This window comes from Canis lupus, chromosome 19 (genome assembly GCF_011100685.1).
Source record: "Canis lupus familiaris isolate Mischka breed German Shepherd chromosome 19, alternate assembly UU_Cfam_GSD_1.0, whole genome shotgun sequence".
In the NCBI taxonomy this organism is placed as follows: domain Eukaryota; kingdom Metazoa; phylum Chordata; class Mammalia; order Carnivora; family Canidae; genus Canis; species Canis lupus.
In genome coordinates this window covers 37,708,467-37,722,801 of record NC_049240.1, presented here as the reverse complement: position 1 = coordinate 37,722,801, position 14,335 = coordinate 37,708,467, and the positions used below count along the sequence as shown (strand labels likewise).

The 14,335-nt window shown below is 37.7% G+C and overlaps 1 protein-coding gene across 10 annotated transcripts in view; it reads left to right on the top strand.

Moving 5' to 3' along the window:
- Positions 1 to 14,335, top strand: part of NCKAP5 (NCK associated protein 5) — a 973,837-nt gene that overhangs the window by 345,107 nt on the left and 614,395 nt on the right. The window contains exon 3 of one of the 10 annotated variants that reach the window (XM_038565028.1): positions 9,686 to 9,719. The exons of 8 other annotated variants lie outside the window; for them this stretch is intronic. In XM_038565028.1, coding sequence (XP_038420956.1) covers positions 9,686 to 9,719 — 34 coding nt within the window. Of the gene's footprint in view, positions 1 to 9,685; positions 9,720 to 14,335 lie in introns of those variants that run through there. One more of the 10 variants, XM_038565033.1, reaches the window with a different exon arrangement.

The window sequence follows — 14,335 nt, the reverse complement described above, 5'->3', positions numbered from 1 at the left end:
TGACTACAATGAATAACAATACTAGAGGCTGGAAGTAGACTCACCTGCAATGTCCCCTCAATTTGCAGCTTTTCAGTCATAAGAATGAGGGGCCTTTTCATGTTAACTAGCCTTATTCTTAAGTGTGATTTGTTATTATAGCAAATTTAATTTTGCATGAAAAGCTTGATAACTAATTATGTGGCATTTGCATACTCAGAACAAATTCCCCAAAATATTTGCATAAATTTCCTGATGTTCTTTTTGACTCAGTAACAACCTCATCACAGTAAATTGCCTTCCTAAATCGATTTAGCACATCTGCCTTGTCTAAGTGTGGCTGATTTTCATCAAAAATAAGGATTAGGATAGTTAAATTATTATCCACTGGTAAGTGAACTGTCTGCATTGCTACCCTATACATGGATTTTTAAAAATGGAGTTCCTGTCGTGGATGATTGTTCCAGTAAAAAGCACTTCCCTGACTCTTGAGATCCCAAATGTTGTATAGTCCATGCATTTAATGGTTTTAGCAATTTAAGACTTTCGGAGGAAACACTTGAAGAAAAAAAAAAAGTAAGTAACAGCACAGGTGCATCTGCTACCATTTTATCACGTGTGCTGATCTCCTGCTGTTTTTAAAATGGCACCTACATAATTGGTAGAAATGTGGGCTTCACGGAAGTGAAGCTGGTTTTACATTATTTTAATTAAACTTTGATTTTTCACCTGATGCAATGAAGTAAGTCACTTAATGATTCCCCAGCCCCCACCCTCAAAAGTAGGATATATTAGAAAGAAACCTCGAATTGTTATGCAGTGCTGAGGGCAACTCAAGAATTATTGACTTACGTGATTAGTTTCTTTTAAATTTTTTTGGGGGGGATATGTGGGTAATGAATGTAATGGTGACAGGTAAATAACTTATTAGTTCTTGATTGGGTGGGATCAGTGTCATCGGGGAACTTGGCAAAATCATATTGCTGGACCTTTCCTGGAGAGTTTCCGATTCATGGGTCTGGGGAAAGGCCCCAGAATTTATGCTTTTAACATATTTTTAGGTGATGCTAATGATGCTGGCCAAGGGAACACAATGGGTTACCACCCTGCTTCTCTTCTTTCTGCCTTGGCAGAGATGAATTGGCCCAGAGATAGAGGTTCTGGGCATGCATTCTGTCTTGCTCTAAATTAAAAGTTGCTGTGTGTTACAATATTTCTCTCCAGATTTTCCAGTGGGAGCATACAGACTTGTGTCACCACGTTCTAACACATACTTAATTTGTCTTGCCCTTCAAGAGAGAAGAAACTTCTTTTCTTCTGAATCAGAGAGTTTCCACTGTCAGGGCAAAACAGCTTTTTAATTACCTTTCAAACAAGAGAACAGTGCAATTTCCTTCAGGCTATATCAGCCCTTTGGGTTACCACTAATAAAAACACTTTTTAATCAGAAGAGTGGTAATGATTTCATACCACGTTTGGGGCACAATGGCAGATAATCTCAGTTTTCTTTTTCACATAAAATAAGCCACAGAGTTGAGAGTGGAAGTTACCAGGAAACAGTACTTAATCTAGTCTCTGAGAAAAATGAAAAGTTTGCTACTGAGTTTCTTATTGGGGTATCTTGCACTTCATAAGTTCCTTTTCTCCATCTTTCAAAACAATGCTGAAATCTTCCTGTATAATTGGCAGTTGATCCCATAAGCATGATTCTCCTGGAAGTTATTTCTGATACTTGACAAAACTGTAGGCTCAGGTTCTCTCAGGTCGAAAGAAAATGCTCAGAGGGGAGCATGTTTTCCCACTGCTCAATGTCACTTTCTGCCCTGGCAGAGCTAAGACTGCCAAGTAGAAAGAGGTGCTGCCCCATGAAAGTGGTCATCTGCCAACTGATGCAGTCTCTTTATTTACAGGAGACAGGACCCATTGCCAAAAGAGGGGCTTCATTCTTCCCCTTCCTTCCTGTTAGTTCCCACTTGGCATTTTCCTGGTCATATTTAAAGATATGAAAAATAACAATGGCAGCCAGATGTGTTCTGCTTTGCCCCATGCTCGTTATGCTACTATTGATGTTGGCTTAGGAAACCATATTGAAATACCACTTAACTGGTCCTCAAGGAGCTAAGTTTGTTTCTGTAGAGTTGGCCTCTTCCTTTAGGATGCTGGGCAAGTCCAAGTGTTTTTTTTTTCAGCACTAGGGTTGCCACAGCTAAAGAAAGGGCCTAGAATTCTCGTTACATTAGGGGTCCTCCATGCTGGCAGCCCTAATGGAGGACAATTCTACTGAACACGCCTACCGTGTCTGCTGCAGAGGCTCCAGTGAGTTCAGGCTTTGGTTTGTTCTTAGACCCTCACACTCAGATAGAACCCAAGTCCTACCCCAGCCTACTGGCTCTACCTCTTCAGGATGAAATTAACTGACAGGAGAGGACAGTTCTTTGTTATCCTCTGTTAGAATTTCCCTGGTACTTGCTCTTTAGTGTGGGGAGGGGGAGATGGCCACAGAATATTGTGTTCAAATCAATCACATAGTCTATTGCCCAAGAGACCCTGCTTACTCTTTCAAAGTTGGGTCTGACCTTAAAGATTTTCTGGTTCAGCTCTTCATACCAGTTTTCTCTTGAGAATATTTTTGACTATGGTTTTGTAGCTTCTGTCAATCACATTAAAATCTGATTTTGCATAATTTGTAGATTTATTACTTTTGCATATTTCGCATTGGCAACATGGCTTTATTCTATGTGTATTCACGTGCATACATATACCTTGCAAAATACTACATCTGAGAAGGTAGCTGAGAGAGGACAATATATCTCTTCAGAGCCTCCAGCCTTTATTTCATGTGATGTGTGGCAGGGGGATATCTGTGGTCTCCCACAATACATCATTTGATGTTAACATGGAGAACAGACTCAGGGGGAGGAGGAAACATGGTGGGCGCTGGTGGCATTTCATAAGTTCTGATGCCTTTTTGTTTTAGAAAATTCAACAAGACAGAACTAGTATTTCTCTTCCCCAAAACAAGTCTGGATGTTTTAAATAATTAAAACAGTAGCCTGCAGCCACGTGAAAGTGAGGAAAATTTAAGATCCATTCCATTACTTTCATTTTCTGATTTTTTACAATGAAAAATAGACATAAATGGCATCTACTTCTGAGCACCACCTATTCCCACCCAAAGGCAATGGAGGGAAAGTCTTTGAAATACCTTGCTCCAGGAAGAATGTTCTTTCCTCCCATGTGATTTATGAGTCCACAAGTGAGAAATGCAGCTTAACAGGCGACATACTCAAATCCTTGAATCTTTCAGGCTCAGAAAATAAAATGCAAACAAGGTTTATGTGTTAATGCATAAATGCATAATCCCTTCACCCAGTAGGAAATACCCCATTTCCTGAGGGGAGCCTCTTACTAAAGATGAATATGAAAGCAAATATTTAAATATATATTTTTCCCCCTCCTGTGTAGCAAAGGGCATCTTCCTTGGATAAGCAGCTCAAGTTTTCCTAGAAGAGTTCCTGGCTTTAACGTGAGTGGTACCATCTGCTCTTTTTTTCTGAAACATCTTTATGTTCAGTCTTATTCCCTAATGATAATAGGAATGTCAACAAACTTAAGGCCTTGACTTACTTCAGTAGAATAGGTGCTATGAGTATTGCAGGGGCAGTTTGGAGTATTGCAGGGAAGGTTTGGCTGATGATGGATCGGTTTTGTTGTGTGAGCCCCTAAGAATGATCATCGTTTGAGAGACCATTCTCCAAAGGTGCCTCAGAGAGAACTGGCAACATCTTTTCCCCTAGGTCTTCTTAAGATTACATTTTTGGGCCCGATCTGACTCCCAGATTCAGAGTATCTGTATCTCTGGTCCAGGACCTGGCATCTGCCACTTTCCCAAGTGCCTCTGTAGCCTCTCAGGAACACTGAACTTTAATAAGCATCTCATATTTTCTAGAAAGTTTTGTTCATAGAAGGCAGGTTCAGCCTACCCCTGTCACAAATTTTCTCTTTCCTTCCCCAGTGAGGACATTGGAAAACCTCCACTAAAAGTGCTTTGGTCAAGACATGAGGGGCCTCCAGATTGGCAACTACCATGGTTATTTTGAGGGCCTCCCTTACTTGATCATTGATTGTATCTGGCACTCCCTTCTTCCTGAAACACTGTTCTGAAATACCAATCTCTTGTTCCTCTCCCACTGGCTTCTCCTTAATTTCTTGGCCTGTTCTCCTCCTCCCAACCTCCAGTTTCTGGATCCTTTCCTCTTAGTGTTGTTCTTTCATCAGGGAATCTCACTTCAGTCTCCTGGCTCCAAATACTACTCATCCACACTATGGAATCCCAAATTTCTGCCTCCCAGACCTCTTGTCTGAAGACAAATGTCCTCATCAACATTTTTCTCCCATATGTGGTAGACTTCTCAAATCTAATTGCCCAAAGGAGAAAAATTTATTCAATACCCTTGCACAAACATGCTCCTTCCATAGTCTTCTGTCAGTAAATGGAACATTAATTATCCAATTGCTTAGGCAAAAAAAACAGAATACTACCTTTGATAACTTCCTTTTTCCGTCTTCTTACGTTTAATCCAGCAGTAAATTCTATCACCTTGATCTTCAAAAATACATTTTGAATCCAACAGTTGATGACTCTCCCTATGTATGATGTCTCTGGTCCCGGGGATTGTCCTGCCAGTAGCCCCCAGTTGGTCTCCTGGCTTCTGCTCCTTCTGCTGTGCACACACACTCCCATTTTGCCTTTAACAGTAGCGGGGCAATCATTGTCAAACTTCAGTGAGATGGTTTTATTCCTCAGATCAAATTCCCCTGAGGTTCCTCCTTATTTCATGAAGAGCAAAAGATAAAGTTCTTATCAGGACTGTGAGACCCTTACAGATCTGTCTCTTCTCCATATCCCAGGTCTGTGTTGTTCCTGGAAATTGCCAGCACACTTCTGCCTCAGAGTCTTTGTGTTTGTTCTTCTCTCAGCCTATGATGAGTCTCCCAAGATAGCTATCTGGGTTAGTTTCCTCATTTCCTTACAGGCTTTCCTCAAATGTTGTCTCCTCCTCCATCAGGTTACATTCACCTGAACCCTCTGCTTCAGCTCCTCTTTTCCCTCTTCTCTATTTAATCTTGCCACATAAAAGTTAACTTCATTTAATTACTTTGTCTGTTTTCTCCACAAAAATGTAACGTTCATGTAGGTGGAGACTTTTGTCTATACTGTTCACGCTGGATTCCTTGACATGGAAGAGTGCCTAAACATAAATTGACACTCAAAAATATTTGTTGAATAATTGACTTTGGCATTATTTACACAGATCTCATTAATTTTTTAAAAAGACAGTGAATGGTAATAGGGCTATACAATAAAGTAATCCCTGCGATAGTAAGGCAATAATTCACAAAGAGTGGTCTCCAGACCAGTAGTAGCATGAGAATCACCTGAGAGCTTGTTAGAGATGCAAATTCTCCAGCCCCATCCCACACACACTGAATCAAAAACTTTGGGGTTGGCCCAATAATTTGGTTTAACCAGCCCAGGTGGTTCAGATGATTCAGATGAACAAATGAGATCCAATGACTCTGTGAAAATAAATGTGTTAGGCTCCCCCAGATGATGCTTCAACCAAGTTCAAGTGCACTAGTTTCTTAAAATGCCTTAAGGCTCTAATAGACTGGAGTGACATTGGTGCCAACTTACTTCTTGGCACATATTTGCAAGTCCTGCACTAAGTGGATTTTTGATATTGTAAAGAGTTTGTATCTTGACCTTTTCAGAAAAATCAAGGAGTCTGGCTTTTCCAGTGTTCCAGGGCAACTTTGGAGGAGTAGTAGGAGATAGAATTAGAAAATAACTATTCAGATTTTGAAGGGCACAGATAGTAGACTCGGCGGGGGGGAGGGGGGTTGTTGCACTGTATAGAGAGTGGAATGGCATTCTGTGATCCAATACTTGAGTGGAAGGAAACATTTAATAAGTACAATATATTGATGTGATTGATCCATTAGTTAATTCTGTGTTTTGACATTATACCAGGTTTTGGGTGGTCCTATAGCTTTCTGTGGCTGAACTCTTCTACCTAAAGTAGCTCGTGACCTAACTGAGGCATTCCACTTACTTAAAGCTCTATCAGTGTCTATCAAAGCAATAAGGTTAAAATACTCTATTTCACTTGTATATTTGTTTTTGTCTGTGTATGTACACAATCTACTGCCATGTTGACAATTGATATGTTCCTGATTTGTAGAACTTTAGGAGAGATAGAATTATTTTTCACTTTACTCTCAGTGGGGTTGGGGGTGGGTACTAAAATGAATTGAGTTACTTTTACCACAAAAGTGAATTCCTTCATCTAAACAATTTATCTTATTTCTCAAACTGCCATTAAATGCCATATATAATAAAATGGAATAGACAGCTTAGAAATACAATTATCATGTCTTTTTTTTCCACTTAAAACCAAGTAAGTATAGCTCTTATGTCTTTTCCTCAGAGAATACATAAGTAATACAATCATCAAGTTTGATAAAAATTGAAAGATGTGTATTTGGATTCATTCCATTTATGAGAATAGAGTGCTGAATATCAGATGATAATTTAATTTCTGCCCTTGGCCTTGTTGAACCTGGGCAGGCAAGTCAAAGCAAAAGCAAAGCCAAACTTAATGCAGATTGTCCAATTAGCATGCACCTGAAGGTTTATTTCTGACCTTGTTTGATGGCATTGCATGTAGCCACATCTCCCTAAGTGTAGGGAACAATAGAGTTGTCCCCCTTACACTGCCTCCAGTTCTCATCTTACCAACAAGGAATCTACCTGGAGGGCAGTCACCAGTGGAAAGGGTGTGTTCTGCTTCAACTTGGCCTGTTAGAGTGGAAAATGTGCTAGATTGAGCGATTGTTTAAATCTGTCATTGTGGAACCCCAAGCAAATCATTTAACTACAATCTGAGCCTTTGTTTTCTATGTTGAAATAGTAATCATGACTCAAAGCTATTGGGCGGATCAAATGAGGACACCAAAGTGCTTTCTTTTCACAAAGAAAACTGTGACTACAAACCTATGTCCATCGATCAATACACCGGTGTTACATCAGCTGCTTAGTACTTAACTTTGTATATTTGCCATGTTAATTTCAAAAGAATTGACTAATATTTACTGTGTTACTATACACAGTATAAGCCAAGCTTATGGCTTACAGTATAAGCCAAGCTGTTGTAACATAGAGACTCCAAAATAATATGTTTTAGATAAAATAGGAACTTCATTCTTTTTCAGGTAAGGGGGCAAAGGAAAAGGTTAGAGTGGGTGGACAACTACTTTAAGATCAATCAGTTTTGCCATTCTCAACATGTCCTATTCTGTCTCAGGGCTGAAGTTTGTTAGCATTCTCAACTGGGGGATGAGTGTATATGGGTAAGCACCTTGTCTTTAGGTTGGAGATCCTTTGGATATTGCATGCGCCATTTTTGCTTACATCCTATTGGCTTGAATTCAATTACATGTTCACATCACCTTTGTTGGAAAAAGAATCTCTCGCTCAGAAGCCATGTGTTCAGCTGAAACTGAGAAGGAGAAGGAGCTATATTTAAAAAGAAATAAAGGAATATATATGATGGGGGACAATTTTGTAGTCTCCAGCAAATTGAGATGTCTTGTTCTGCTAAGCTGTACTCATAATTTGATTTATATTGATTGCATTACATTGATACCCAGGAGCAAGCAATAAGACGTTTCAATGGTTCTGGTTTCTGTGTGTCTATATTCTGTTACTGTTAATGGATACTAATGAAATTTTCATATATGGCAGAGGTCATAAACATCTTATGATCAGGGCACTAAGATGTTTGTGCTCTGTAGGGTTTTCTATTCAACATGCTATTAAGTGTCCATCCATTTGATAGCAAACTTTGGTTATGACTTTTTGGGACACTTTAGATTTTTGGTGATTGTGGAAGCCCTGACAGTCTACTAAATTTTCCAGGAGAAAATGAAAGAAGCCTTGAGATAGAACCATACCCTTGATACACGATGGCAGGAAAAAGACAAGGATCTCAGAGCAGTAGATGGAAACAGGAAACCCTTTCAGAGAACACCAGAGAAGGATAGAGTATGATTTGAAATGTCAAGCACTACAGGAACTGATCATCAGGAACAATGCCCTGCGATTCCACCTGCGGTGGTCACTCATGGCTCTAATAAAGCAGTTCCGCTGAAGAGTTTGCAGTGCCAGTGGAAGAAAGGTTGAATTGTTTAATACATGAACAAGGAGGAATTAGAGGTTGGCTAATGGAGAGATAATGGCAGTGAGATCAATCTGCTAGAATCGATATTTCTGAATTGATTTGTGTTTAACATTTAAAAATATATCATTGGAAGAATTTATGTCGGCACAGATGCCAGTCAAATGTGAGAGAATTTTCCATCACTTGCTGTGTAATTCCCAAATTTGGTATGTTTGAAATTTTTACAATCACTGTGCAGGTGTACCTTTTTATTAAGATGACAAATAATTTTTGAAGGTAGCATCATTTATTATAGTTGTTAGTCATTTTTCTAATTGTGGAAACCCCTCTATCTAATGTTAGTTGTGTTGATCTGAACAGCTGGCCTCCTGGTGTGTGCTACTTTGCCCAAAGGTGAACCGGGAATCCTACATTAGTGGTGACAAGAGTGCTGACACAATTTTACAAACTCTGCCATAAATTACACTGATTATAACATCAAGATTATTTGGAGGGATTTGGGATCCCTGCAAGCTTTGATTTTAGTATTGTATTTTATACTCCACTTTAAACTAATGATACATTAGATCCTCTCATCATTAGAATTCATTTATAATGGGTCTTACTCAGAATTGACCTAGATCAGACAATTCACATTAAGTGGGCTTATGCCACACAGATATGCAATGCTAGGTGTATCTATAAACCTCTAATCACTTTAAATGTTTCATACTAATTGCCCTGAATCATGTGCATTAAAGAAATGAAAGGCAAATTTCCTGAAATACATCTCCAAAATGATTTTAATTTGCATAAGTTTTAGCCAAGAAACAGATGTCTTTTTAGTGCTGTACCTTTGTAAAACTTTTAAGCACATTATACAAATATGTCTTGGTGTAACTTGGTGTTCCTCTCTAATCTTAACTTGGGTGAATTGCTTTTAGCAGAACACTGACAAAGGTGAGTAATAATAAAAAAGAGACACTATTGTTTCAAACACCAGCTTAGTTTCTTTTTAATTAACATAAACGGTTGCATTGTGATATTTTAAATTTAATTATAATAAAATTTTTGTTGATTTTATTTTCTGGAGCTATATGTTTCTAAAAAAATCATGACTTTTTAAATTTGTGTAGTAAGCATATAGTAAACTAGAAAGAGAATTATGCAGAAGAAATTTAACCCATAATACTATCATATACTATGCTTTCTTCTCTTTTAATCTCTTGTATATGTTTTCAATATTGTAATTAAAAAAGGATTATGCAGTTTTAAATCCTAGGTCTTTCACCTAATATTATACTGTTTTCCATTTTATTATATATTCTTTACAAATTGAAGGAATTACGTAATTCCTCAAATGGACAAAGAGTGCTTTATCTTAATCATTCCCACATTTTTAGAAGCTAAGATATATCCAGTTTTTTCATGTCATCATAAATAATATTTGAACATCATTTGTTTTAATTTGATTGTTTACTCAGGATGATTCCTAGACATGGAGTTTCTGGATCAAAGGTACATTGATGTTTTCATTTTCATGACCTATTATCAAATTGCTTTCCTCAGCTGTTAAACATGTAGACAAAATATACCCTTGTACTTAAACTTTCCTGATTATTAAGTGTAGAACAATAATTTTGTTCCTATGTACAAAGAGACTTTTGTGTGATCTGGCTCTCCTGTTTCTCATTCCCCTCCATCTGTCCATGACAAAGATATATAATGTATACTCTACATCTTACATCTGGGACTTTTGTTTACTTTTATATTTATATTTATAGACATAAAATCCATTTAAATTCCTTTGAATTTTTGTTTTATATTATAAATTCTTTATGCATCACTCAGGTAAAGAATGTGTGTATATGTACACGTATGCACACACATGCCTACATTTACATATTTGGTATATATTCATCTCTTCAGCATTTGGTATATATGTGTATATGTAAGTTCAAGGAAGTTCAAGATACATATATACACACATGTTTCAATTAAATTAGACGCTTTATTTCCTGAATTCATGAGTACCTGTGAATATTTTTCTGTTGCTTTGTTCTAGAACAACTACTTGATTGGTGATTGTGGATTTAAACTCAAAGGTCTATGTTGCTTATTTCAGTAGATATTGGGGATGGCTGGAAGCTACGAAACAGCCTTTCTTAAATCTTTGGTAGGAAACCTGTTTGTTGGTTTAGATGCTTGTGGTCCCCCCCTACATCCACTATTTTTTCTTAGCTCTTATGCAAGCAGATGTGTGGATGGTTTATAGAAAAACTCTCCCTAGAATGTGATGTGGGGAGCCCTTTTGATGTGCATGTTCAAGTCTTTTTTTCCCCTCTCTGTTCTGAAATATTTCCTTAATTATCTCTTTGATCAGGAGCACTGGGTAGCTCAGTGGTTGAGGCTTTGACTCATCCTGGGATCCTGGGTTTGAGTTCTGTGTCAGGCTCCCTGAAGGGAGCCTGCTTCTCCCCCCACCTATGTCTCTGCCTCTCTCTGTGTCTTTCATGAATAAATTTTAAAAATCTTTTAAAAAATTATCTCTTTGATCATTATTTCCATCCCAAATCTTGTAAAATACTCCAGAGCCATAATTGTTAGACAAATCTACGTTTTCTGACCCAATATTCATTATGTTTCTTTTCTCGTCTTTATCTTGTACTTAATATACTTAGATTATATCTGTCCTCAGGACTATGTATGTGCTTTCAAGGTCAGTTCTACTTTCATATCTAAGATGAGTTTTTCATAAGGAAAATGAGTAGAATAGAACCTTGACTGAGTTAGTTACTTTGAACAAGGTCTTTGTGGTGAGTGGCCAAAGGAATGCTTGAGAAACTGACAGCCTTCACAGGTAAGCTGTGTTGCGCTCAATGAATGTTGACACCACGGATAATTGGGTTATATGTGTATGTTTTTCTCTAGTTGTAGGGTTTTCAGAACTAAGTTAATTCTACTAAAGAAAGGGCAGAAGGGTTAGTGAGTATTTAAGTTCTGGCCATAATTGTTTCTAGATGAGATACTTGAGAAGTAGACTTCATTTGTGTGACCAATTTCATGCCAATACACCAAAATCCTTTGCCTTTCCATGGTGGGAAGAGTTAGTTTGTCATAAAAATCACAGTGGGGACCGACAGGTTTTAATTTTGCATTTGCGATGTGTATTTCCTTGAAATTCTTAGCTCACTCAGCTCCCTTTTAATTTTTTTTCTTTACTTCAGCTTATCTTGTTTTATAAAAATCAATTGAGCTATCAGAGCACCTGAGTGGCTCAGTTGATTAAGCATCTGACTCTTGGTTTTGGCTCAGGTCATGATCTCAGGGTCATGGAATTGAGCCCCACATGGGGTTCTGTGCTCAGTGAGGAGTCTGCTTATATTCTTTCTCTCCCTCTCCCTTTGCCCCTCCCCCAACTCTCTCTTGGGTGCACGCACTCTCTCTCTCTCTAAAATAAATAAAATCTAAAAAATAAACCCTAAATTGGTTATCTTTTCATCTCAGTACCTTTTTTTTCCCTTAAGTTTTTCTGCACATTTCATAGGGTCCATACTTTTCAGGATACTACTGAACATGTTAAGGTTTTTCTATAATGCTTTCATAGTTCTCTTAATCATTTTCAAAGTGGTGCTCTGTCTCCTGACTAAGGGTGATGTTCTGTATCTCTTGTCCTTTCATACTTTGTCATGGGTTTTATGTTGTCTGTTTCCAATGCACTTATTCTGAAGTGATCCATCCAGTTCCGGGTTAGCCAATAGACAGTGAATATTCTATTTCCTTGCTATCTACATTTATAAAGAAATTTTGTTTAAGTTGGCTCAAATATCCAGTGTTTTTCAGGCAATTTGGGGAGCTATGCTTTAGTGAGGTGGGATTTTGCCATGTCCTTTCTTTCCATCTGTACCTTTGATACTTTAGAATACTGGGTACCCTATTTAATAACATCCAGTATGTGCTTTATGGCCAAGCTCTTGCTGTGGGTATAGTAGCTACAGTATTGAACTTGATATGACTATAGCTTACTGCAAACCACTGCAGCCCCACTGCCTTCACCATGTATTGTTTTCTTGGAGTTAATATCCAAATAGACAAAAAATGGAATAATCCTATTTTATTTTTATAAAATGATAGATATTTCTTGTTAGTTAACTAATTTCTCCAATTTAGGGAATGGAAATGATAAATAGGTGAGGATGCTGCATAAGGGTAGAATTTATCTGGGGTAAAAATTAATTCATTCAACAGAAAGTACATGTATGCACTGTATTTTTTTCTCATTTCATTTCCATTAGCCTGTGTGTGTGTGGTGGGGGAGAAGTCGGGGAGAAATGAGTGGGGTATAAGCAACACCAAAAAACTCAAGTAAAATATATTGGATGTTAGAAGGGACAGTGCTATGGAGAAAAATATAGCTCAAAAGGAAGGAAAATTCATATTCCTACTTTCCCATTATTACATTGGTTAAGAGCGCATGGTTTTCATTACAGTTAGTTTTAGGGGAAATGGGCGGAGCTACTTTATTTAATTTGCATAGTAAATATTATTACTGTTACCACTTTTTTTTGGGTGGGGTTAAGTGTTCTAGGCAAATGGAATAGCATAGACAAAGACACTGAGGATGAGAAGGTCAGAGGGTGGGTTTAGGAAGAGCATACACAGATGGTTCTGGACTAGATTTATGGCAGGATTCAAATCCTGGCTCTGCCACTTCCTTGCTATAGAACACTGGAAAGTCTGTTACCTCATTTTCAAAATGGGGATACTAATAGTATCTACCTTATGGGGATATTGAGATTAAATGAGAAAACATTGTGAAAGTACTTAGCACAATGCCTGACACAATGACGTTTTGTGAAAGCTTTAGTTAAGATAAAAATAATAGGAAGCCTTTACGTGCATTGAATTTTCCAGGTGGTAACTGCTGTCTTCTGAACAAGATTTGGCTTTTTCATTTCACCTTAGCAACAACACAGTCCTAGTATTCACTCAGGTAATGGTCTCCACAGATTGGAGTCTTTGCAGATGCTGTTTTCTTTCCCTCATCCCTCTTTTCTCAATATGCTTACCTCCTCCTTTTCTTCCAGGTGTTAGATTAATACCATTTGCTTGGAGTCTCCTTCCAACCACTTTATATAAGGGAGGTGCCCCTTCCCTATGTAAATTCTCTCATCACTGGTGTGCTTCCTTCATAGCATATCAGTCAGTAGTCAGAAGTCAATGTGTTCACTTGTTATGTTTCTCTCTACAGAATATAAGCTCTTTGATAGAAGGAATTTTTCTTTCTCAGTTATTACTCTATGAAGCAAACTTAGAATAGCATTTGGAGTATAATACATTTTGATAAAACAGTTGAATAAAGAATGGATGAATGACTTTGAGATTTATGTATTTGTTTCTAATTGGAAACTGTATTTTAAAAATATTGATGGATGTATTTGAAAATTAATGTCTTTGATAACTTCAAGTGTTCTAAACCTTTAAATCTTGATCAGGATGCTTAATGCCATAAATACAAACTATTATAACTTTCTGCACTAACAGATATCTGCTTTAGTTTTGATATGCCCAATGGTATCTTTTAAATAATTAACATGAAAAAAGAATATTATTTGAAAAGAATAAAATTCTTTAGTTCATGATCTGCAATGGAGTTATACTGTCAGAGAAGAGCAGTTTTAGCTAGGTAAAGATATGGTGCACTGTCTAGCCTACCTGAAATATGGTAGAAAGTAAAAAGACTAAGTGGGTAGACCCAGTTCCAGAAACTTAGGAAAGGGTTTTTTCCATAGTATCAGGTCAATTCTTACAGATGTAGTTTCTGCCCTCTCCCATTATAATACTTATTCTTATAGGAGCAGTAGATTATATACAGCACTTAATCAAAACAAATCTAGGGATCCCTGGGTGGCGCAGCGGTTTGGCGCCTGCCTTTGGCCCAGGGCGCGATCCTGGAGACCCGGGATCGAATCCCACGTCGGGCTCCCGGTGCATGGAGCCTGCTTCTCCCTCTGCCTGTGTCTCTGCCTCTCTCTCTCTCTCTGTGACTATCACAAATAAATAAAAATTAAAAAAAAATCTATATCAGAAAGAATCAGCATTAATTAAAGTTCTTAGTTTATCTCAAATCCATA